The sequence below is a fragment of the Trachypithecus francoisi genome, unplaced genomic scaffold, assembly GCF_009764315.1.
Source record: "Trachypithecus francoisi isolate TF-2019V2 unplaced genomic scaffold, Tfra_2.0 Contig00586, whole genome shotgun sequence".
Lineage (NCBI taxonomy): Eukaryota > Metazoa > Chordata > Mammalia > Primates > Cercopithecidae > Trachypithecus > Trachypithecus francoisi.
Window position 1 is genome coordinate 5,985,588 of NW_022680749.1, and position 26,281 is coordinate 6,011,868.

The following is a 26,281-nucleotide window of genomic DNA, read 5'->3' on the forward strand; positions in this document are numbered from 1 at the left end:
TCTAGAATGGACTTTCAGACAGATGGTTTGAAAATTCTAAAACACTCATGATTGAGATTTGGTATAGATTCACTAAGAACGTTTTGTTTTTGTTTTTGGTGGATTTAGGTTGTTGCTTACTAGGCAAAGCAGGCTTTAGTTGAGGTTTGTGTTGCTTTAAATAGACATTTAACAGGTTTTCCTGGAGGTTTTTGTGTACCACTGGGAAAATGGAGTTAGGCAGATGACTAAGTGAAAGCTGTCCTTCTGACTCCCTATAATGATAGTCATTGTCTACTAGAAGAGCTGTCCTGTCACACCAAAGGATAATTGATTGTATCCTGTACCATATTATGAGTGACTTGATTGGAGATATAAGACATACTTCTCACATATTTAGATAACACAGGATAGTACGTTGAATAGCAGTCAGGGTTTTTAAGGATCTTAACAGAGTGGAACTAAGGTAAAAACTATTAAAAACAATTAATAGTGATATATCTATAGTCCTGTTCCTAAACAAGGTTTTTTAAAAACCTCAACTCTGACTATAGTGAACAGAGAAGTCTTGGACTCCTATAATTCATGTGAGAAGACCTGAAACTTTGGTAACAATTATATACATTTTGTAAGTAATTTCTTTGGTGTATGCCTTCACATATCTCTGTATGTGACCTATGCTACCAGTCCATTGAGCGTAAATTCCCAGAATGTATTCTCCTGCAGAAAATGGCGGAAAATAGTACTTGGATTCCCTAATGATTTACATGTGTATACAACACTAACATTTGCAAGACCACCTTTAAATAACACACTTAGCATTTTTATTTTATGAAATGTAATATGCAGTTCTTTCCATAGTTTATTAGTAATCTATTCTGTCTTTGGAATATGTTTTGTGATGATGAAATAAATACTATAAATAGTATTCCTTTTGCATTGAGAGTCCTGATGAAATGTCCATGTGACATTTCATTTGGGTTTAGCTGTACCTCTAATATGTGACCTATGCTGTCAGTCCGTATAGTGTAAATTCCTAGAATATATCCTCCTGAATAAAATGGGGGAAAATAATACTTGCTTTCCTTAATGATTATATGTAAGACTTATCAAGAGACTGTTTTCTATTTAAAAATTAGAAAGTTAAGCAATACATTATTTTTCTCTGGAATCTAGTGTTTCTTTTAAATACCTGTTAAGTTTGTATGCAACATTTCTAGAGTTAACCTACTTGTAATTAAAAATTCAGGAGTTTTTTTTCTTATTCTGAGGTTATCTTTTTACCACAGTTGCACAATATCCTTTTGAAGACCATAACCCACCACAGCTAGAACTGATCAAACCCTTTTGTGAAGATCTTGACCAATGGCTAAGTGAAGATGACAATCATGTTGCAGCAATTCACTGTAAAGCTGGAAAGGGACGAACTGGTGTAATGATTTGTGCATATTTATTACATCGGGGCAAATTTTTAAAGGCACAAGAGGCCCTAGATTTCTATGGGGAAGTAAGGACCAGAGACAAAAAGGTAAGTTATTTTTTGATGTTTTTCCTTTCCTCTTCCTAGATCTGAGAATTTATTGGAAAACAGATTTTGGGTTTTTTTTTTTCCTTCAGTTTTATTGAGGTGTAATTGACAAGTAAAAATTATATATAAATACAATGTATAATATGATCTGTTGATGTATTTATATATACATTGTGTAATGATCACTACAGTCAAGCTACTTAACATATTCATCACCTCACATAATTATTCTTCTCCCTCCAAGGTGAAAGCATTTAAGATCTACAAGCTTCAATTTTCAATTAAACAATGTTATTATTAACTATAGTCACTGTGCTGTCCAATAGATCTTCAGATCTTGTTCATCTTGTGTCCCTCCCTCCCCACCCTCAGTCCCTAGAAAACAGTTTTTAAAAATAGTTGCTAATCCTTATTTCTTCTAAATTTTTAAATCAGTTGCTGCCTCCATTTCTATATGAGAAATGACTGACTGATTTCATTTTTCTGTTCATGCTACCATTTTCGTATCATACTAGCACGTTACCCATTAACTGTATTGCAGATTTGGTCTCATAAAATTCTTTTAAAATAACATTTTTAAAAAGCTATCAAAAATAAGCTTATATTTCTGAAGCTTGTTTTGAGCATAGAATGCCTTTGGATAAAATACCATTACCTAGTAAAGTGTGAACTTTTATAATACATAAAAATTATTCTTTTATAAGAATATTCATAAATGTAGTTAGATTAATAGAAGATTCTTGATTCTTTGATCAGAAAACTAAGAACTATATTGAAAAATCAGTGACAAATTTGATTCTTATAGTACATCTGAAAGCAAAAAGAAAACTCTTGGGAGAACTTTTACAGTGATTTAATTTTGCTGTTGATGTATTTCTTTGGGTGGTAAGTATGGCAAAACATGTTAAAATTTAATACAAAGAGATTTTGTTCATTTTTCCATCTCTAAGAGGGACAAAGCCTAAGCCCCTCCAGACAGATAGAAAAACTCATTTAGAGAGTTCTCCTTCATGTTAAGCGAATTTCTTCTTAATTCAGCTGTAAACAGAAATAGAATGATCATATTAATCATTTAAAGCTGTGTAGTTGCATTGATTCCTTGTTCCTTTATCCCTCTCTCATGTCTTATTTCCTTACCCTTTGTGACTTTTTTTGCATTATGTATAAGGATGCCAAAGTACTATTTATTGTTGATAGTTTATAAAATTGAATCTTACATTAGTGCATCATTTTGGTGAATGTTGAAGATTGTGGTAGATTGCCTTACATTTCTGCATATTGTTTGCACCTTGGAATGATAGCACTGGCATGAATTATAGAGCTGAGGATCTAAAGATTTTTACTTTGATTTATCCCATTATCATCTGCAGGGAAACAATTGCTTTTACTGATTAAAAATATAGGCCAGGCGCAGCGGCTCACGCCTGTAATCCCAGCACTTTGGGAGGCCAAGGCGGGCGGATCGCAAGATCAAGAGATCAAGACCATCCTGGCCAACATGGTGAAACCTCGTCTCTACTAAAAACACAAAACTTAGCTGGGTGTGGTGGCGCGCACCTGTAGTCCCAGCTACTCAGGATGCTGTGGCAGGAGAATCGCTTGAACCCAGGAGGCAGAGGTTGCAGTTAGCCGAGACCATGCCACTGCACTCCAGCCTGGTGACAGAGCGAGACTCCATCTCAAAAAAAAAAAAAAAACAAAACTTAAAATGCAGTAGCAAAAGCGATGGTAGAAGTTTAAAACCAAGTTGATGAGCAGCAGATAACTTGGTAGTGGAAAAAAAAGTCAGGTAAAACAATTTTTGTAATAAAATAGAAAAGTTTTGTAATGTGGAGGCATAGAACACTAGATTTAAGCCAGGGGGTCTTAAGTTGTGTCACATACCTTTTAGAAGTCTGATGGAAGGTATAAATGTTCTCCCACCAAAAAATGTACGTAGTGTACATAAAATTTTGCACATAGTTTTTATTACATTGAAATATATTATTTTAAACAGAATGTAAAAGAACCTTCATGAAAACTATGTCACTTTTTTTCATGCAAAAACCAGTGGCCACTACCTGAGAGCAGTGAATAAATCTAAGTGGTACAAATTAACCAAAATTAAGCTTTAGTTCTGTTCAATACGAAATTTTAATGAAAAAACTGCTATTTAACTTTTAAAATAACAAGTTGAAACTATGCTCTTTGACTTTGCAACTTTTATATCCAATCTTTGATATCCAATCAGTGTTGACTTTGGTAAAAAGTGCTGAAAATGCTATTTTACAAAAGAAAAAAGAGTAAATGGAATCTAAAGATTCTATTGCCTGATGAAAGCAGACTTGTCAAGAAATAAGAATTCTCCAAGGCTCTTCAGATAAATTCATGTTGCATCATTTTCTTTGCCTTCAAGTTACTGAGATCATTTTTGGCAAGATCTGTATCATTAATAGTGTGTTAGGAAGGAAAAGATTATGACTCCATATTTTACTTTCAAGATTGAAGAGTTAAACTCTTTAAAAAGAGTGTATTTTACCCTGTAAACAACAGTATCAGGCTGTAGAATTTGTCTTCTGAAAGCAGTGAACTTACATATAGCAGAGAACTTCATAGAGCTCCCATTTCTTGACAAAACCTCTCAAGAAGCTCTTGATTGAAAGTCTTGGCTTTCATGAATCTGGCAACTTTCACAATAGTAGATTTTTCATGACAAATCCTCTTACATAGGCGATTATTCAAGGGTTGGCACTTGAAACAGTAGAATACTTTCACAACAAGAGATAAGATTTCTTTCAGGATTGGTGACAGTCTTGCACCCTAGTGCATACTGATGAAGAAAGCAGTGGGTGACCATGACATGGAGAGCTGCTGTCTTTACCAGTGCCACAATATCAGATGTGTTCTCTGGCAGTAAGGTGTACTATCTGCCTACAGTATACTGAGGTTTCTTCAGGAGAAGTTTTTTGGTAAAGAAACTTCACCATTTTGAAAGTGTTAATGTTTTCTGAAGTTTCCAAAAAGGATTCCAAAATGGGAATGTTTCCTTGATTGTGTCACCTTGCTTGCATTTGATGAAAACTAGTAGCCGGCTATACTGAGAAATCATATCTGAAGAAAGGTGGTACTTCCAATCTTTTTGTGACCTTTATTATTATTTTTTTAATGTCAGGGTTTTTTTTGGAATGGATAAAAGTATTTGATAGAGGTATTGCAACAGTCTTCTTCTTCATGCTACAAGTATGTTTGACTCTTTCTAAGATACTTGCCTTCACTGTTCAACTGTGTGACATTTTTATTTGTTTAGCATTACAGTCAATAGCCTAGTAGACGATATAATCAGGAGTTTTAATTGGAACAGTTTTTGTAATGGTCTAGACTTTCCAACTTAACTGTGCTCTCACATGTGGTCTCTTTTTCTCCCTCTTTTCTCCCTCTTACACACTCCCAGCCACACACATATGCATACATACCCTATCTGATGTAGCTGCTTCTTAAGAATATTTGGCTGTGCTCTGCTGATGGTGAGAACTTGCCATTTAAGAAGGACTTGGGACAGTCCATCTCATCATGTTCAGAGATAAAAGTAAAACCCAAGGATACTTAAACTTTATTATGTTTTATTTTCTGTTTCCAGTCCAAATTAAATCTAAGAGAAGGCTCCATAATGAAAAAGTAAGGACGTATTTTAAATTTGCCAGCGGGAAGATATTCTAGTCATTACAGTATTGTAATACTATCAATTCTGTTTCTCTTCAGAGGTGAGAAGAGACTATTTGATGAAATCATAAGTCCTGTAGGGTTTTGTGAAGTAGGGCCAGAATGAAAGCTAGCAAGAATAGTAGTTATGAAAATAAAATGCAAAGTTTATAGTATCATACGGTAAAATGTAATAGTATCTACTTCATCAGTAGAACTGCTCTAGTCACCGTATATTCTCCGTCCTTTGTATAGGTTGGAATATCCCCAAGTGAAAGGAGATAATGGGCTATTAGTAAATAGAAAATGGAGATCTGTACATAGAGTGTTAAGGATGTAAGAATATAAATATTAAAATTGTTATGTTTAGCTGTTATATAATATTAAGACTCAGAGTTAAGTAATTTTGCTGAAGTTGATCACTTTTTGTATCTTGGAATCAAAATAAATAACTGAAATCTACTATACTTGGCTCATGCTTAGTTAATGTACTTAGACCATATTTTGGATGAATTATTCACAGGATCTAAAGGAGTATCCTAATGTGTTCCTACCTTCTTTATCTCTGTGTTTATTTTAAAAGGCAAAAAGAAATGTAGGAGCAAATGCTGTTGACCATATTTTACTAAACAGTAGCATTTGTGTTTAGATTGAAACAGCATTAGAAAACTAGATATGGATTAAAGTCAATGGTGGTTTTTTTTTTTTTTCCCTTCCAGGAATGTTTCTTATAGATGATCAAACAGGCCCAGAAAGGGGAAGTGTTGTGATTAATATTATCCAGTTAATATTAGCATTCAGAGGAAAATTTGAGTCCTCTTATATACCGTTAAATTTCTTTCTATACTATCAAGTCCACAAATCCTGGAACTGCAAAAGAATTTTGAGACTGTTCAAAATAATTAATCTCTGTATAGGGTCAGGCTTTCCTGCAAGGTTATGAAATGCTGATAAAATTGGTCTATTTTGAAAGGCTCCTCAGCTTATACCCTTCCTTACAAATGCTAAAGCATTTAATAACCCCTGATTTAAAGAGAATTTGGACAGATTGAGGTTGTTGGTCTTGGAAATACATACTGCAGGCTCCTGTAAAATACTTGAAATGTAATTGTTTTAAAACTTTCAAAGATACCACTTGTTTGCCTATTGGTTAGAATACTAGTGAAATAATTTTTAATCTTTTATGAATAGCTAACTTCATCATAAGAAAACTTAGCTAAGCATGGTAAAGCTGTTGTTTTGCAGCTGTGGAGTTCTTCCTGAGGAGTAACTGTCTTATAATAAATGTAATTATGTATCTAAAGTATTTTTATTCTTGGAATATCTCATAATAGGCTTATTCTCTTCTTGTCAGTATTTCCTTGTAGATTGAGCCTGTGGATTTGCATTTTTGTAATTGTGAATCACCATTATAGGAGATACATATATTTTATCTATTTTTCAGTTTGTATGGGGTTAACTTTTATTAGAATCATGATGTTATTTTGCTTATATCCTTAATTTTAATTATAGACAAACATTAAGAAGCTGGAGAAAATTATGTTCTAGTGACATTTATATAGAAGAATAATCTTTTTTTCCCCCTTTTTTGAAGAGAGATGAGGCAGTCATCATATTTTGGTAAAGAATTTGTAGACTTTGTAGAGGTCTCTTCAAAATAATCTGGCTTAGAGTCTTGACATATCCTCAGCAAACATGGTGCAAATTAGATGGCAGAGTGGTGGGTACAAGTTGACCATAAAATAAAGCATTAGGTTAGTAATGCCCAAATAATACTTTGAGTTTTGAGTGTTGCAGAGAAGTCAGACAACTGATACTATAAAGAAAAATGTTCTGAGAGTGAGGTAACTGCTTGAGGGAAGTAAGGCTCCTTCTGTCTTATACACTAATTTACAAGAAGACAATTGTGTTACACTTCCTTAGGAGTCATTCATTTGTATATTTGATACCTTTGCTTTATGAACATGTGAAGATTATTCAAAAGCAAGCTGTTGGTGGTTTTTTTCTTCTAAGAAAGCATCCCGCAGGGCAACTTTTAGGGTTGGTTCTTGTCTAGCCCTGTGCCCCACACTATCTGCATCTGCACTTAAGTTTCAGTATTAGATAACTCACATGTTCAAACTATGAAGAAAGAGTTAAAACATCCTGAGAATGCTAGTAAATATGTATTTTTGAAAGGACTCCCAAAATTTGAGTTTAAAGAGTTAAACTCCTTTTACATGACAAAGTTACTTAGAATCACTACTGCTGTTTCCCTCTCCCTTGCCTTCTCCCTGTCCCATGCATACCACCAACTGTGTTCCAGAATGATGGCACATAAAGTAAACATTCATATTTCCTTTTTTTTTTTCTTTTTTTGAGACAGTCTCACTCTGTCACCTAGGTTGGAGTGCAGTGACAAGATCTCAGCTCACTGCAACTTCCACCTCCCGAGTTCAAGTGATTGTCCTGCCTCAGCCTCCCGAGTAGCTGGGATTACAAGCGCGTGCCACCAAGCCCGGCTAATTTTTTTATTTTTAGTAGAAGTGGGGTTTCTCCCTGTTGGCCAGTCTGGTCTTGAACTCTTGACTTCAAGTGATCCGCCCACCTTGGCCTCCCAAAGTGCTGGGATTACAGGTATGAGCCACTGTGCCTGGCCTCTTATTTTTTCTTTGGTTAAACTTTTAGGAAAAAAGTTTGAGCCCCTTTTAATTTTCTTTCTGTTTTCAAATACATTATTAGAGATAAAGTTTCTCTCTATTAGGAACTCTGTGTACATGAGTTCATTGAGCTTATTCTTAATAAAGACAAATCTTCCAGAAATAATAGTTGTTAACTTTAAGTGATCTCAAGAAAAGGAAAATTTTTAATTTCTCTGGGGAATGAATTTTCATGACCTAATCTTAAATCAGGTTATTTCTTCTAGCCTGTTTACTAAATTTCTACATGTTGTAACCTAATGAAATTTTCTTACTTCCTCTTTATTTAAAACAAACGATAATTACTGTCTTTTAAAAAATCTTCCAATGTAGCATTCTTATTTTTCTTAAGACATTAATTTTCCTGGGCCAAACTGTGTTACTATGATCCACATTAATTAAGGCTGTTATATAATACAATAAAATTGTAGAACTTTCATACCTTGAAGGATCTTAGCAATTATTTAATTCAAACCCATTCTAACATAGATGATAAAACAGATTTGCAGAGTTGGGTGGCTCATACCTGTAATCCCAGCACTTTGGGAGACTCAAGCGGGAAGATTGCTTGAGCCCAGGAGTTCAAGACCAGCTTGGGCAACATAGTGAGAAGCTATCTCTACAAAAAAAAACTTAAAAAATATCCGGGCGTGGTGTCACGTGCCTCTAGTTCTAGCTACTTGGGAGGCTGAGGTGGGAAGATTGCCAGAGCCTGGGAGGTTGAGGCTGCAGTGAACCATGATTATACCACAGCACTCTAGCCTGGGCAACAGATCGAGACCTTGTTTCACAAAACAAAACAAACAGATCTACAAAGATCAACTTGTCATAAGTCATATAATCTTTTTGTGTAATAACTGAAAACCGCATCTTCTAGCCTCAAACCTGGTTTTTTTTTTCTACGAAATTATGTTCTACAGTCCAAATTATTTTTCTTTATTATTTTGAATCCTTTTTTTTTTTTTTTTTTTTTTTTTTTTTTTTTTTTTTTTTGAGACAGAGTCTGGGTCTGTCGCCCAGGCTGGAGTGCAGTGGCCAGATCTCAGCTCACTGCAAGCTCCGCCTCCCGGGTTTACGCCATTCTCTCGCCTCAGCCTCCGAGTAGCTGGGACTACAGGCGCCCGCCATCTCGCCGGCTAATTTTGTATTTTTTTAGTAGAGACGGGGTTTCACCGTGTTAGCCAGGATGGTCTCGATCTCCTGACCTCGTGATCCGCCCGTCTCGGCCTCCCAAAGTGCTGGGATTACAGGCTTGAGCCACCGTGCCCGGCCTATTTTGAATCCTAAAGTAGGAATAGAAACTTAGAAAAATAAAAAGCAACTCCTTTATAATATATGAGGACTTTTTCGGTTTTAAATCAGAAAAACCCAACTCAAGGTAGCTTAAATAAAAGGACTTACATAACTGAAAAGCTCTGGCCTGGATCTAGGTGCTCAACAGATCTCAAGAGTATCTCTCTCATTCTCTCTTCCTCCCTTACCCTCCTCCTTTCTCTCTTCTGTATATATGTTATTTTCAAACAGGCTCTCACAAGTAGTGGCGAGATATAGTTCCTAACGGCTTCAAGTTTGCATTCTACCTACTTTAGCAACTATGATGGGAAGAGAGCTACAATTTGAGCAAAAATTTATAGGGTGAGTTCTGATTTCCCTGGATCAAGGCACATGCCTATTCCTGAACCAAATATTCTGACCAGGGAATGGAATTCTCTGGGACATGTATCTAAAGCTGAAGTATAGAGCCTGCCACACAGGGATAATAATAGTTTTCCAAAGAAAAATCAAGGAGGGGAAAGAATGTTGGAAAGAGAAAAAAATATCAGTTGTCTGCTTCACATTTATTCTCAATAATTAGTTTCATAGAAGTGAAATACTGTAACACCCTAAACTTCAGAGATTCTTCGTAGACAGGAAAAGTAAGAGCTCAAAGAAGTTGTGACTTCGTGCAAATCACATAGTTTCTATACATGGTATTAGTAAAACCCAGGACAGCTGAGTACAAGTTTTACCCTTATATTCACATTGAGGTCCAGATCCTGGTTTTGAATGAGATAATTATGTGCAGTAGGACTGTTTTCTGATCCTTAAAATAGAGATAATAATATCTATCTTGTAAAGTTGTGGTAGTGTTAAAGTATATAAAATGTTGGCAAGTACCTTCATATACGAAAAGCTGCTATATGTTGTCATTGTAATAATAGCCATATTTCTTTCTTTGTTGAATTGCTTTCCTATAGTAATCTTACTGTGATCATCCTGAAACATAGATTTCCGAGCTTCAAGCAAACACTATTATATTGAAACATCTACATTATTTCTAAGTTTAGCAGTGCTGGTGGAAAGTTTACTGAAATAGAAAATTGCTTTTTTAACTGAGGAGTGTAGATTATAAATTCATGATTCATCTTCTGAGAAGATGATCGGAGTATTGATAAATATTGATGCATAGAATATGAACGAAACATTACATATCTTGTGCTATGATATTAAAGTAGTATTCTGTTCTGGTAGTAGTATGGCAGTATTTTAGGTCTGAAAGATATATATAATCTGTACTTTTAAGTCTTTTTTAAGAGATTAATCACGAGATTTACATAAAACTAAGGTTAAAAATTAATGGTGGATTAGAGATACATCAGGCAAATTTCAGTTTCAAAAGTAGATGACAGAATCTCAGTATCAGAGTAGCATTTAAAGCAAAAAGCATTAAACTGGATCAGAAATGTCATTTTACATTAACACAGGGTATACTCCAGGTAAAGACTTAGCAGTTATGAACCAATGTGCTAACCATAACATCAAAATGTATTAAACAAAAGCTGAAAAAAATGAAGAATAATTGGTAGAAAAGCAATGATGGGAATCTTTACTGTACTTCAGAAGTTACAAAGTAAGAAGGTACAGTCATGTACCACGTAATGATGTCTGAGTCAGCGCCTGACAATGGTCCTGTAAAATTATAATGGAGCTAAAAAGTTTCTGTTACCTAGTGATGTTGAAACCGTTGCAATGCAATGTATCACTGACATGTTTGTGGTAATGCTGGTGTAAGCAAACTTACTGTACTGTCAGTTGTATAAAAGCATAGCACAGTTATGTTCAGCATGTAATACTTTATAATGATAAACGAATGTTACTAGTTACATGTTTACAGTACTATTTTATTATTTTAGCATGTGCTTCTGCTTATTAAAAAATGTTAGCTATAAAATAATCTTTAGGCAGATCCTACAGCAAGTATTCCAGAAAAAGGCGTTATTGTCATAGGAGATGTCAGCTCCATGGGTGTTATTTCCCCTTAAGACCTTCTAGTGGGACAAGATGTATAGGTGGAAGACAGTGATATTGATGATCCTGACTTGTAGAGGCCAAGGCTAAAGTATGTATGTATTTATTAGTTTTTAACAAGAGTTTAAAAAGTAAAAAAAAAAAAAAAAAATTTAAAAATAGAAAAAATATTACAGAATAAGGATACAAAGAAAAAATGTTTTTGTGTAGCTGTGTAATGTTTTTAAGTTAAATGTTACAAAAGAGTCAGAGTTAAGTTTTTGTATGTTTATAAAGTGAAAAGTTATAAAATGCTAAGGTTAATTTACTGAAGAAAGAAAAAATTTTAAAATATATTTAGAGTAGCATGTTTATAAAATCTACAGTAGTACACAGTAATATCCTAGGCCTTCACATTAACTCACCACTCACCCACTGACTCACCCAGAGCAGCTTCCAGTCCTGCAATCTCCATTCGTGGTAAGTGCCCTATACAGGTGTACTGTTTTTATGTCCTTTATACCATTTTTACTGAACCTTTTCTATTTTTTAGAAAAACAGATACCATTGTGTTACAGTTGCCTGTGATATTGAATACAGCAACATACTAAACAGGTTTGTAGCTCAGGAGCTGTATCATATAGCCTGGGTGTGTAGTGAACTATACCATCTAGGCTTGTGTAAGTATATTATATGGTACGGTGATGAAATCACCCAGATACAGTTTCTCTTAAGCAACACATAACTGTATATATATAGGTGGCTTGAATAATAAAATAATGAAATGTATTTTTTTCTGTCATTGACAAAACAATTACCAATCTTACAAATTAGACCAACTACAAAACAAAATCTCACGCTAAAATAAAAGTATATAAGTCCCATTTCTTGATTACAATTCATTAGAACTGGAGATTTTTTTTTAATGTTTAAATTTATATGGAAATATAAAATCATGTTTTAAATAATTTTTGATTCAATGAGGAAATGTAAATTTACATTAGAAATTAAGATTAATAACAAGTAGAGATTTATAAAGGCAAAAATGTTAATGAATTAGGAAACAGTAAACCATTTGAACTAATTAAATACTGATTGCATGAAAATGCCAATAAAATCAATACATATTTTTAAAAGCCAGTCAAGGATAAAAGAAAAGGGAGAAACTAAAAACGAGACGTCAAGTACGAGAAAGGAGATAAAACTACAGTGTGGAGGTGATGTTAAAAATTATATTCAGGTCTGTGCTAATCATTTCAGAAATTTCAATGAGAAATGGGCAATTTTCAGTGAATATGTCATTGTAAATGCTTGAAGGAGAGAGACAAAATCTGAATAGACCCTGCAATAATGAAAATGTCTAGGAGCCCTCAAGAAATACCTCGTTTAAATTGCATTTCAGGTGACTGCTTATCAAACCTTGAAGTATCAAGTAATTATGTTATCTAAATTGGACCAGGTGCTAGAAAATATGCAAGACTTCACAGGTGGCTGCTTATGTAGCCCTTATACCTTAATCTGATAAAGGTAGCATATATTTAAAAAGAAAACCAGAAGGTACAGTTTAGGGAAAATTAAATATTTCTATTTGGCCAAAGTAAGAGTACATTCAAGGGAATTGTAAGAGGTAAGAGTGGAAAAAGAGGTTGGAGCTGTATTTTTATGCTGTGATTGAATTATAGTGTGTGATAAATTGCTCTTGTCTGGGTAGAATACCATTTAACATTTTGAATTAATTGGTAATTGGATTAATCTTAACTTTAAAAAAATTTAAGAGTGGTATAAAGGATAGATTACAGAATGGATAAAGGGCGATAAATCAGTTGGCTATGGCAGAATTGCAGGAAGAAACTGAAATAGGCCACAGAAAACTGAAACTGACATTTTGAGTAGTATTTTGGAATCAAGATCTGGATTTTGGCAGCTGAGTAGATGCATAGGAATCAAAGATGAGTATACTAAATGAACTTAATCTATGGTTTGTCTCATTTTATTGTGTACCATTAGTGTGTATGCATGTATGTATGTGCCAGGTAGTTAATATGCTGACTGTGTCTCTTAGCTCCCCTCTGCTGCCTGGACCTTTGCCACAGTGCTAGAGTTCCCTCACTTCTCTTTTCTATAACCCTATTATATTACTGCTGTCTCTCAGCTGTGTTTCCTTCCTCAAGCAGAAAGAAGATGGCAGGATCATATAGTGGTTGACTAGAAGCTGTGGAGTTTGAGTGCTGGGATTATATCTAGTTGCATTACTTATGAAGATATATGACCTTACCTCATCTATAAAATGGTTTACCAATAGTACCTACCTTACATAGTTTTATGAGTATTAAATTATGTATTTCTAAAGAGATTTAGAACAATACAAAGAATATGGTATGGGCTCAGTAAGTGGTGGTGGTGTTAGTTATTAGAAGGCCATCGAGTGCTGGAGAAAATAGTGAGTATCATTGATGGAAATAAGGGAGGTTTTCCAAGCTAAAAAGCTTCAGTTGTTGGAAATGTGTGTAGTACGTATTTCTGAGAATACCAGGTAGAAATTCCAGCCAGATGCTGGAATTCTGTACTGGCAGTTGGGAATAAAGTTCTGTTGAAGGAGATAAGTTTTGGAGTTATTGTGTAAGATTGGTAAAGCACTGGAATAGATTGGATTGACAGAGGGGAGACTCTTCTGAGATAGGCCTATATTTAGGGACAAGAGAAGAGACAACCAATAAGGGTTGAAAGAAACCTTAAGAGAGTAAGTCCTATGACAGAAGCAGGGAAGTTTCAGAATGGATGCAGAAAGACCAGCCAGGCTCTTCCTGTTTTCCATCATGGTGCGGCATCAAGGTGGAAAGGATAACACCATGCAGGAACTTTGCATCTGTAGGCTCTGCTTCAACATCTGTTTAGGAGAAAGTGGAGACAGATTGACCTGAGTAACCAAGGTGTTGGAGCAGCTTACAGGTCATACCTGGTGTTTTCCAAAGCTAGATAATACTGTTAGCCCTTTTGGCAATAGAAGAAATTAAAAGACTGTTGTCTGCTGCACAGTTCGAGAGGCCGAGGCAGATGAAATCTTGGAGAATGATCTAAAGGTGCACGAGTGTGAGTTAAGAAAAACTACCTTCTCAGATACTGGAAACTTTGGTTTTGGGACCCAGGAACACATTGATCTAGGTATCAAATATGACCCAAGCATTGGTGTCTATAGCCTGGACTTCTGTGAGGTGCTGGAAAAGCCAGGTTTCATCATCGCAGATAAGAAGTGCAGGACAGGCTGCAGTGGTGCCAAATAGAATCAGCAGAGTAGGCCGTGCGCTGGTTCCAGCAAAAGTATGATGGGATCATCCTTCCTGGCAAATAAATTCTCATTTCTACTTAAAAGGCCAATAAAAAGTTTTCAGTGAAATGTTTAAAAAAAAAAAAAGATCAGCCAGCAGCCAGTAGGGTATTAGTTGTTGAGAAAGCACTAATGACCATTAAGAAATCAGCCTCGACTGGGCATGGTGGCTCATGCCTGTAATCGTAACACTTTAGAAGGCCAAGGCAGATTTCTTGAGTCCAGGAGTTGAGACCAGCCTGGGCAACGTGGCAAAACCCTCGTTTCTACTAAATCAATCAATCAATCAATCAATCAATCAGCAGGCAAGCAAGCAGGGCTTGGTGTTAGGCTCCTGTACTCCTAGCTACTCGGGAGGCTGAGGGGATTGAACCTGGGAGGCAGAGGTTGCAGTGAGCCAAGATTGCACTACTGCACTCCAGCCTGGGTGACAGAGTGAGACCATGGCACGCCCCCTCCGCTCCAAAAAGAAATCAGCCTCATAATCAATTTCTCTGGATTAAGGAGTAAGAGCATCTCAAGATTTGCTATTTATAGAGCGGGTGGCTGATCGTTTGAGAGAGGTACAGAATCTAGGGAGAGTGTGTGTTTTTGGTCTTTCAGTTGCTTGCCGACCTTGGATAAAGAATCAAGATTACTTGAGCATATTATTTAGAGACAAGTGGAGAGAATAAAGGCACATGCCAGATAGCAGATAATTAATAAAGCACTTGCCCAAAATAGAACCTCGTTAAACAGGAAGAGACGTCAATCATGAAACGATTTTAAGATGGGAGAAGGGAATTTTGAGTGTTTATATTGGATGACCTCAGGGTTCCCAGTAAAACAGGAGCTGAATTCATTGAAGATGATGTGTTGGTCAGGATAAAAAGAGAGGTTGGGAGAACAAAGTGCTAAAATCATTGTGGTCCCGCGCAGTCAATAACACATATTTTGTATATGTATTATATAGTATATTCTTACAATAAAGTAAACTAGAGAAAAGAACATGTATCAAGAAAATCATAAGGAAGAGAAAATACATTTACAGTACTGTATTTATTGGTACCATACACTTATGTTGTCAGTTTACAAGATGAAGCATCTGAAATGGCCAGCAGCTATAGCTGTACATATCTACTGTGCAAGTCACCTTATTCTTATAATATCCATGACTTTTCTCCACTTCTTGAAAGCACTTCCATCATCACTATTGGCACTTCTTATGGATCTCATGGTGTTAAGGTTTACAGCATTGCATTAAGCACAATGAAAAATACACAACAGGGCTGGGCGCGGTGGCTCACGCCTGTAATCCCAGCACTTTGGGAGGCCGAGGTGGGCGGATCATGAGATCACGAGGTCAGGATATTGAGACCATCCTGGCTAACATGGTGAAACCCTGTCTGTATTAAAAATACAAAAAATTAGCCAGGCATGGTGGCACGCGCCTGTAATCCCAGCTAATCAGGAGGCTGAGGCAGGAGAATCGCTTGATCCCAGAAGGCGGAGGCTGCAGTGAGCCAAGATCGTGCCACTGCACTCCAGCCTGGGTGATAGAGCAAGACTCTGTCTCAGAAGAAAAAAAAGGAAAAAACACAAGAACCGTGAGAGAGAGCTTTTGATTGCAATATACAATTTACTGGAGAGATGAGCTGATCCTACAGAGATGATTAGTGTCACACGGTGTTTTAAATAGATTCTTGCAACCCTTGAGCTCACTGCAGTAGCAACAGAAGTTAGCTATGAGATTTTAACAGTAGTATAGTATGTACTACAGTTAATACTACGTAGCTATGATTTAATGCTGCATCTTTGCATTTGTTTATTATCTTGACTACAAGTGGTATTATGTCTGGTCTTAAGGTTTGTGTGCATATGTTTTGATGAATTTTAACTTTTTATAATAGGTTTGTGTATATTTTATGTCAGTAAATGATAAAACAGACTAATAATCTACATATATTTTACGTATTCATGACATAAATCTAACTTTTTCTTAACTTTTTGATATTTCCAGGCTATATGTTTCATCTGCAGGTTTTTTCTAATTATTGAAATCTCTGAAAAATGTTATTGAAAAAGAAATCCATATATATAAGTGGACCCACACATTTCAAACCTGTCTTCAAGGGTCAGCTGTGTAAATAATTTTCTTCATAATTAAAGTGGAAAAGGAGAGTTACTACTAGTAGAAAGTAGAACTGTACCCTTGAGGGGTGTGTGTGTGTGTGTGTGTAGTTACAGATCAATTTAACTTAAAACTTCTTGGTTAGAGATAAAACTGGTCTTTATTAGCTTTAATTTACATGAAAAATGTTAGGCCAGGCACAGTGGCTCATGCCTGTAATCACATAACTTTGGGAGACTGAGGCGAGCAGATCACTTGAGGTCAGGAGTTCAACACAGCCTGGCCAACATGGTGAAACCCGTCTCTACTGAAAATACAAAAGCTAGCCAGGCGCAGTGGCACATGCCTGCAATCCTAGCTACTTGGGAAACAGGCAGGAGAATTGCTTGAACCCGGGAGGCAAGGTTGCAGTGGGCTGAGATCGCACCACTGCACTTCAGAGTGGGTGACAGAGCGAGACTCCGTCTCAAAAAAAAAAAAAAGAAAAATTTGAAAACACAGAGTATTTTTAAATCTTCAGGAGCCTTTATAGCCTTTTATTCGTATGTATAAGCTTTTAAAGATGAGTAAAATTTTAATTTAGTGTGGACTTTCCACTCATTTGAAATCCTATATTACAGGTGTTAATTCAATTTTAGTGAGTGTGCATCATAGCTCAGAGAGATAGGACTAGAATGAGGAGGTCACATTGGAGACTTTGAAACAGATACATGTGAGCCTCCCAACTTTTTAATATTTGTTAATCTAGAAATGTTGAATTTCGGGTGCTGACAAGGCAGCAGGTAGATAAGAATTGCAAAGTTAAGAAAATAGACTATAATTTTGATGGTAAACTAATCAATTAAATTTTAAAATGTACTTTTCCATGGTTTTCTTTGAATTGTCAGTAATTTTGTTTCAACTGGTATTCATACATAAATTATTCACCCAATGTTGACAACTAGTAGATTTACATATTTTTTATGTTTGCCTATCCTTTTTTGGGTAAGGATTAACAGAATGTATAAACACCTACATTATAGGTACACAACTAATCACTTGCTACTTGAAAAAACCTAAAGCTTTGAAATCTTTTTATTATTGCACACAGACTTATGCCAAAAATGGAGATAAAGAGAAAAACGTCATCCACTAAACCCCAACAAATAATGTCGACAATGTGGTCTCCTCGTAGACTTGCATTGACTTAATTTTTTAAAAAAATTTTATTGCATATTTTGACTAGATTATAAATGCATGTGGTTAAAAAATTCACGTGATTTGCCGGGCACGGTGGCTCAAGCCTGTAATCCCAGCACTTTGGGAGGCCGAGACGGGCGGATCACGAGGTCAGGAGATCGAGACCATCCTGGCTAACATGGTGAAACCCCGTCTCTACTAAAAAAAAACAAAAAACTAGCCAGGCGCTGGGACTGTAGTCCCAGCTACCGGGAGGCTGAGGCAGGAGAATGGCGTAAACCCGGGAGGCGGAGCTTGCAGTGAGCTGAGATCCAGCCACTGCACTCCAGCCTGGGCGACAGAGCGAGACTCCGTCTCAAAAAAAAAAAAAAAAAAAAAAAATTCACATGATTCAGAAAAGTTCCCCTCCAATTCAGCTTCCATGTGATATTTCCTTTAGCTAACCTACTTAGCAATTCTATATTTATCCTGCTAAACATGAATGACAGTTGTTTGCTGAAATTACATTAAATGTGATGTAATAAGTCATTGTAAGTTTACATTTTTTACCTTTAATGATTTTTAATGTTTTAATGAAGAGTAGTAGTACTGCTCTTCAAAGTACTACTACTTTCCCTTACCTTTTACTGTTTTGTTAAGAAAATCATATAGAAATAAAATTCCAGCTATTCAAAAACTGTACCTTAAGTACAGGTAGAGAATTGTTAAAACTGTGTTCTATTTTGTTGGTGTAACTGCATCTGGTGTTTGATCCTCATGAGAACCCTGTTAAGAAGGAAGGGTACATATTATTGTCCTGGTTTTCCTTCGAAAACACGTCAGCATTTGTATTTTGACTGTCAGCATTGAAATACAAGTCTTTTATTTATAAAATTGTGGTCTTTATACTGTGGCCAAAATCTTAAATCACTTATCAGGATTAGAAATGGTTTATACTTATTTTTTTGACATTTATACACATACACACACATATTTTTTAATTGTCTATAATAAAATCATGCTCATCTTTGAAAAAATATTAGGTGTACTACAGTGGATACCTACATACTTGCTATTTATCATACCTGGTTTTTTGTTTGTTTGTTTGTTTTTTGAGACAGTCTGTCTCTGTTGTCCAGGCTGGAGTGCAGTGGCGCGATCTCAGCTCATTGCAACCTCCGTCTCCCAGGCTCAAGTGATTGTCCTGCCTCAACCTCCCAAGTAGCTGGGACTACAGGTACACACCACCACGCCCAGCTAATTTTTTGTATTTTTGGTAGAGATGGGGTTTCACCATGTTGGCCAGGCTGGTCTCGAACTCCTGACCTCAAGTGATCAGCCCGCCTTGGCCTCCCAAAGTGCTGAGATTACAGGTTGTGAGCCACTGTGCCTGACCTGTTTTTAAATTCACATAAATATGTTTTATATTTTTCATTAGAGAGAAGAAAGTTATTTGTGTCCAGCATTTTTAAGACACTGGGGAGATGTAGATGCCAGTAGTAACTTAAAGAGAAATAATTGCAAATTCTTTTTCCTCTTGAGTGTACTTTCATTTAAATTACAGTTTTCTGTAAGTTACTTTTAACCGTTAAACTTCTTAATGTTGCTTATTGTTTGTCTTATATTTCTAGGTTGGATTTTTCTTAAGTCACATGTCTAATAAACCCTTAAATACCTCATTTATTCATCATCGTTAGTGAATGCATTATTGTACATATTAGATTTTTCTCTTTAGATAACTCAGCTTCCCCTATTAAATGCCACATATATATATATATTTTGTTTATGTTTTATTATTTAATGAACTCTTGAGAACTACATACATTTTAATCATTTGTAATACTTACATTTTCTAAAATCCTTCACTTTCCCCTGGTTTCTTCAACAAAGAGATGCATGTAGTACAGGGATAGCTTTACCTCTGTTAGAAGATTGTTGCACACATTTACATCATCTGCATACTCCTGTTTTTGTTGGACTCTAATGCCAGCATCAGTTTTTGCTGCTGCTATTTCTGCCTCTTAAAGGCAATATGCCTCTATCTAGTTTGCTGATTCTGATACGCTTTGCCCTGGAAAGTAGGTAATCAAGTTTGTGAGGAACTGTGTGTTTAAGGAGTCCATAAATCCTTGTGGGGAGCCCTAGTTGTAAAGAACACAGCTGTAGGGCAGAGGCCTTTGACATTTATTTTGGATATGCAGTGGCCTTTGCCTATGGGATTCATGGGTCAGAGCGCTGTTGTGACCTTTGAATAAATGGGGTGTTACAATAATTGTTTCAAGGGAGAAGAGTTATTCTTATATTATCCTTTGTGTTGATATTGCTCTTATTTATTACTGAGCTGGATTTAAGTATTAATCATTTAAGGTCAAATTTCTAATGTATATATGTTCTTCAATGGCTACAACCCAGTTACTATAGCAATTTAGTGAAATAACTATAATGGAACTTTTTTTTTGAATTTAGCTTCTCTTTTCTTTTCTGTCCACCAGGGAGTAACTATTCCCAGTCAGAGGCGCTATGTGTATTATTATAGCTACCTGTTAAAGAATCACCTGGATTATAGACCAGTGGCACTGTTGTTTCACAAGATGATGTTTGAAACTATTCCAATGTTCAGTGGCGGAACTTGCAGTAAGTGCTCTGAATTCTCATCCTTCCATGTATTGGAACAGTTTTCTTGCCATATCCAGAAGTTTATATAAAAATTTAGAAAGAAATTTACCACATTTAAAATTTATGCAGGAGACTATATTTCTGAAGCATTTGAACAAATTAATTAGCTTTGTTGTTCAACTCATTGGGCTAAAGAAGCCAAAAGCAATGGGTTTTAATGTAGTCGAAGCCAAATTATATTTATGAAAGAAATATTCTGTGTTATAACTACCAAATAGAGCCGAATTCTGACCAGATGATGGAAGAACCTGTCCCATCAGAGGTCCAGCATGAGGTCCACCAGAGGAGTTCAGCAATTTGCTGGTCTTAGGGCAGGGATCAAGTCCTTAGTATCTTAGGAAAACTAGGTATTGACAGTAATGGTGACAAAGCAATAAAAAGGAAAGGAAGAAGTGATAAGACATGGCAGCAAGCTGAAGTAAGATTAGTAAAGAATAGGAATCAAAGTATGTGGAGTGTTAGAGAAAACCTGGATTTAGATCCGGATTCCCATCCTAGATCTGTCATTAATCTATTGTGTAACCCTGGGCACATCATCTACCTCTTTTTGAGTTTGCTTGTCAATAAAATGAAGAGACTTTGAAATCTGAAACTTCTGGATAAGTACGAAGTACAGATTATGTCACTGATGTCTGCTTCTAATTTATTTCTCCCTTTTACCCTAATCTCTATAAGTCTACCTCAGTCATCCTGATGCTATTCTACTTCTCCAGTGTTGTTTGTCAGATAGGTGTGATCATCATCATCAGATCTTTTCTGTATTCTTAGAGACAGATAACTTTATCAAAGACCAGAGTTTATTAGTATAGCATGTTAAATAAAGGCTTCTAAAGAGTCTCATTGATACTCTTTACATCTCAGTACAGTTTTTAAAACTGCTGAATGCAAGGTACTGGGCTGTTGGAAGTGACTGACAAAGGAATGTAACAGATTCATAGAGAAGGAAAAAGGAAGAAAAAACTCTTTCTCTTCCTATAGTATTGATGTCAGTGTAAGAGCCAAGAGAAAGATATAAAGTATCATGGAGATATTAAGGGAGAGAAAACATCCACTTTAGTAATCTTTCCTAATTTTCTAGTTTCCTCTTATGTACTATGATTTAATACTGTAGTAAAGCTTTAATAAAAAACTAGCTATATGTAATTAAGTGGGAGGTTGTGGGGCTAGGCACAAGGCTCACCACACCTGTAACCACAGCACTTTGGGAGGCTGAGGCAGGCGGATCACTCGATCTCAGGAGTTTGAGATCAGCCTGGGTAACAAGGTGAAACCCCATCTCTACTAAAAACACAAAAATTAGCTGGGCATGGTGGCGCGCACCTGTAGTCCCAGCTTCTCGGGAGACTGAGGCAGGAGAATCACTTGAAGAGGCCAAGGTTGCAGTGAGCCGAGATCATGCCACTGCACACCATCCTGGGCATTGGAGCAAAACTTTGTCTTAGAAATAAATAAATAAAAATAAAATAAAATAAATGGGAGGTTCTATGTATAACTTACAAATGCTACATTCAGAAAAGCTTTTGAAGGTTGTCAAACAGTTTCTTAAAGGAGGTTCACCAGCTCTTTATTGAACATTGGAAAAAACATATAGTTTAGATTGGCATTAAAACTGAAAGAAGTGGCCAGACGCAGTGGCTCACACCTGTAATCCCAGCACTTTGGAAGGCCGAGGTGGACGGGTCACCTGAGGTCAGGAGTTCAAGACCAGCCTGGCCAACATGGTGAAACCCCAACTCTACTAAAAATACAAAAATTAACCAGGCGTGGTGATGCATGCCTGTAGTCCCAGGTACTTGGAAGGTTGAGGCAGGAGAATCGCTTGAAGCCGAAAGTTACAGTGAGCCGAGATTGCGTCATTGCACTCCAGCCAGGGCAATAAGAGTAAGACTCCGCATCAAAAAAAAAAAAAAAAAAGACTACTGAAAGAAGTATTACAGGCAGTGGGAAATAGCTTGAGTTGAAGTGCAGCAGAAGGAAAAAGTTGGACAAGAATGTAGTGACAGATAATAGGTATGGAACGTATGACTGACTGTTAGAGGATCCTGAATGGGGGTAACAGACTTGATTTGATAAATACTGAGATGTCATGATAACACTTGAGGATTAAACCATGTTTTTAAGGACAGTTGTATGCAAAGTTATAATCGCAAGAGTAAAACATAGTGGAAAAGAAACCAGTAATAAAACTTGCCTTAATGCAGGTATGTTAAGACAATCAAATGGGATTTCATTAATTTTTTATTTGCCATTTATAGCTAAAGATTTTGTAAAAGTTTTGATCCTAGTCAGGTGAAATAGTCACAGAAAGAAAGAAAAGTGAATCTGAGACTTGAAGACATTGATGTTGATATTTTGGTTTTAAATGTGTTTTAAATCTCATAAAAGCGAGCTTCTCACATGACAATATTCAGTGGGTACTTGGGAGTATGGGTTCGAATCTAGGTAGGAGATATATCGATATTTTGGGCAACATCAGGAAAGGGAGAGTAGTTAAGCCTTTCATATAAATATGGTTTGAAGTTTGGGTATGGCAAGGCTCAGAGGAAAGGAAGAAAAGGAGAGGGTGAGGACTGAGATAAGAATGGCAATTTGGGTTTAGGAAGAAGAGGAATCAATGAAGAAAACAGAGGTAGTGCTGAAAAATACAGCATCTTCTGTAGGGATTGGCAGCTTTTTCATACTTGATTTTTATCTTAATATTTCTAAGTGATAGACAAAGTTACTATAGACATTTAACAGGGTTAAAAATGTTACTGAAAGATGATCAGTGTGGTTTTCATTCAGTACTATAACAATATGTATATATCCAAGGAAATTTAATTCTGACTTTAAAAAATTGTTTTACTTGTATACATTTAGGGACACAAGTGTAATTTTGTTACGTGTATAGATTGTGTAGTGGTCAAGTCAGGGCTTTTAGGGTGTCCATCATCTGAATAATATGCATTGTATCCATTAAGTAATTTCTCATCATTATCTCCTCTCCCTTTCAAGTCTCCACTATCTCCCATTCTCTGCATTCTGATTTTCATTTGCTAGGTGTATTAGGTTGTTTTTGCGTTGCTATAAAGAAATACCTGAGACTGAGTATTAAACAGGTTTAACCTGTTTTCTCTATAAATTCTTCTTTAATTGGCTCATGGTTCTGCACGCTGTACAGAAAGCATAGCAGCATCTGCTTCTGGGGAGGCCTCAAGAAGCCTCCAATCATGGCTGAAGGCAAAAGGGGAGCATGGTGAGAATGGGAACAAGAAAGAGAAGGAGTGGTGGAGAGAAGGTGCCACCCACTTTTAAATGCCAGCTCACTTATCACCAAGAGGATGGCCCAAGCCATTCATGTGGGATCTGCCCCCATGATTCAAGCACCTTCCACCAGGCCCCACCTCTAGCATTGGGGCTACAATTCAACCTGAGATTTGGGAGGGAAAGATACCCAGACTATATCACTAGGTCTGGATCTTGTTGTTTATTTTTTGGAACATATTCAGTCATATACGAGGATATATATTGTAGAAGTCCACAGAACCATACTAATACTGGACTTCTGCTTGGTTAGGTCTTATTTATCTGAAACATGATATTCATATTGTAGAGAAGATTATTTTCTTTAGTGATTGAGGAAATCTTTACTACTTATAAATTTTTATATAATACTAAAATATTTGAAGATGTATATTTTAGATGTAGTTTAATTGAAACCTGGAAATACTATTAATTTGCTTTTTAAAGTCCTAAAATCAGGGTTATCAGATTCTGAATTAATGGAGTTTAAAAAGATTACAAGGCAGTTTTGCAATTTTATTCTGATTAATTTTATCACAGCTTTGGAATCCTACTTTGTTTATTTGCTTCTTCAAGTTAGATTTCCCAGTGAAATTTCAGTATCACATAAAGTCTTATGAAATGGCCCATTGCACTTTGAACTTTGAGTCAAGGAAGTGAAATTTATTGATAGATTGTTGGTGTAATATTTCTCCTGTTTGTGGTAGCTTTTTCAAATAATGTATCTTAGAAGACCATGCTAGAATAACCTGCATGCTTTTATCAAACATATTAATTATGTGATTGCTGATAGTGCTTTAAATATTACATAGAAATAGTAGTAGGTGTTTACTAAACTGGAAATTTCATATAACTTGGTTTAGCTTTTGCCTTGTTCTCAGTCACATTGATAAAAATGTAAGACTTTTGTTTATCTTTTAGAATAATGACACCTTTTGGTGCTGAGAATTTTGTGTTTGTTATATATATACATAATATAAATATAAAATATATTTAAATATAATATTTCTCATAACTTTATGTAAGCTTGTGTTTCTCTTTCTCTGTAATCTTGGCATGTTGTCTTCAAATGGCACTTCATAACCTCCTAAGGTTAATAAATTTCTTTGTAATGGGCTTTTGTTTTCTAATTCCTCAGCGTATGACAAATGAATTATACTTTGTCAAATTATTTAGGTAACTTTAAGTTTTTGATGTCCTGGGATCATAACATTCATCAGTCTTTAATTTCTGTCATTAAGGTCATTAGCTATAAATGAATTTATGAGTAGATTTAAAAAATAAAACATATAATCCTTCCCTTAACACACTTTCCCACCATTTGGTTGAATTGCTAGTGTAAAAGCATGATAAATTTTGAGAAGTTATATTTTACCAGTTACTTTATTTTTTACCAGTTATTTAAAACAGACATGAGCCAAAGCCAGAATACTTGTTAATGAAAATGAGATGTTTTGGAGGAAAGGGAGGTTGTGCTGCAGTTTTTACTTGAACTCTGTTGCATTTCTTTACAGAAATTTCAAATCTCTTGTTTCCTGTTTCTTATGATGGTGGCATTATATATCTTTAAAATGTGATCTATAGGTAAAATGAATTATGGTTAATTTTTTTTATAAATATTTAGACTTGTGTTTTTGAAATTTATTATAACATTGTTACAGGTTTTATCCTCTTTCTCTTGTGCACATGTAATGATTTATATTTTGTGATCTTTGCCACATGCTAGAGACTTCAGAATACTATAGCAAATATCTGTCTTCTTTATGTTTTAAATTTTTTCCTGACCACTGCCTGTTGATACCTGTCTTAAAAGTTATTTTGATGTTGTTCACAAATGTACCAGATAATTATTTCATCGTTTTTAATGCTTAAAGTTTTTATATTAGGATTTTTAGTATGATTTTAATGTTAAAGTTTTGAAGTTACTCTGCCGCTAAAAGTCTAATCTTGGGACTTACTATTCATGAAACAGAAATTGACTTTTATACAAGTAATAGGACCTTATTTTGAAGGTTCAAACTGGAGAAAATCTTACATTTTTTCTATTTCTATTTCATTTATTTCCATTGATTTGCTTTAGATCAAGATTGCAGATGCAGAATCCATATTTTGTGAATATTGCTGATATTAATCATTAAAATCACTTTTGACAGTTTGACAGTTAAAGGCATTTCCTGTGAAATGATACTAGTATGTATTTAACCATGCAGATCCTCAGTTTGTGGTCTGCCAGCTAAAGGTGAAGATATATTCCTCCAATTCAGGCCCCACACGACGGGAAGACAAGTTCATGTACTTTGAGTTCCCTCAGCCGTTACCTGTGTGTGGTGATATCAAAGTAGAATTCTTCCACAAACAGAACAAGATGCTAAAAAAGGTTTGTACTTTACTTTTATTGGAAGAAATATCCAAAATACAGACAGATTAAAAGCTATATTTTATTTTATGACATGTAAGGAACTATAATTTATTTTCTATTAGATATGCAGGTGTTTTGCTTACTCTGGCATTGGTGAGACACTAAAAGGGTAAATAATCCTATTTGAAGGAAGAGGCCTCACAGCATTGGAACATGAGAGGAATTTTCCTTAACAAGGATG

General features: G+C 35.6%; 1 protein-coding gene and 1 pseudogene across 4 annotated transcripts in view; both read left to right on the forward strand.

Annotated features, from left to right (window-relative positions):
* Positions 1–26,281, forward strand: part of PTEN (phosphatase and tensin homolog) — a 115,983-nt gene that overhangs the window by 78,596 nt on the left and 11,106 nt on the right. For 2 of the 3 annotated variants that reach the window (XM_033215595.1, XM_033215601.1), the window contains 3 exons: positions 1,269–1,507; positions 20,216–20,357; positions 25,892–26,058. In XM_033215595.1, the coding sequence (XP_033071486.1) occupies positions 1,269–1,507; positions 20,216–20,357; positions 25,892–26,058 (548 nt within the window). The remainder of the gene's footprint in view (positions 1–1,268; positions 1,508–20,215; positions 20,358–25,891; positions 26,059–26,281) is intronic. The other variant, XM_033215585.1, reaches the window with a different exon arrangement.
* On the forward strand, positions 9,142–15,819 carry LOC117086090 (annotated as a pseudogene). The gene has a single exon (XR_004438198.1). The product of XR_004438198.1 is annotated as a 60S ribosomal protein L11-like (transcript).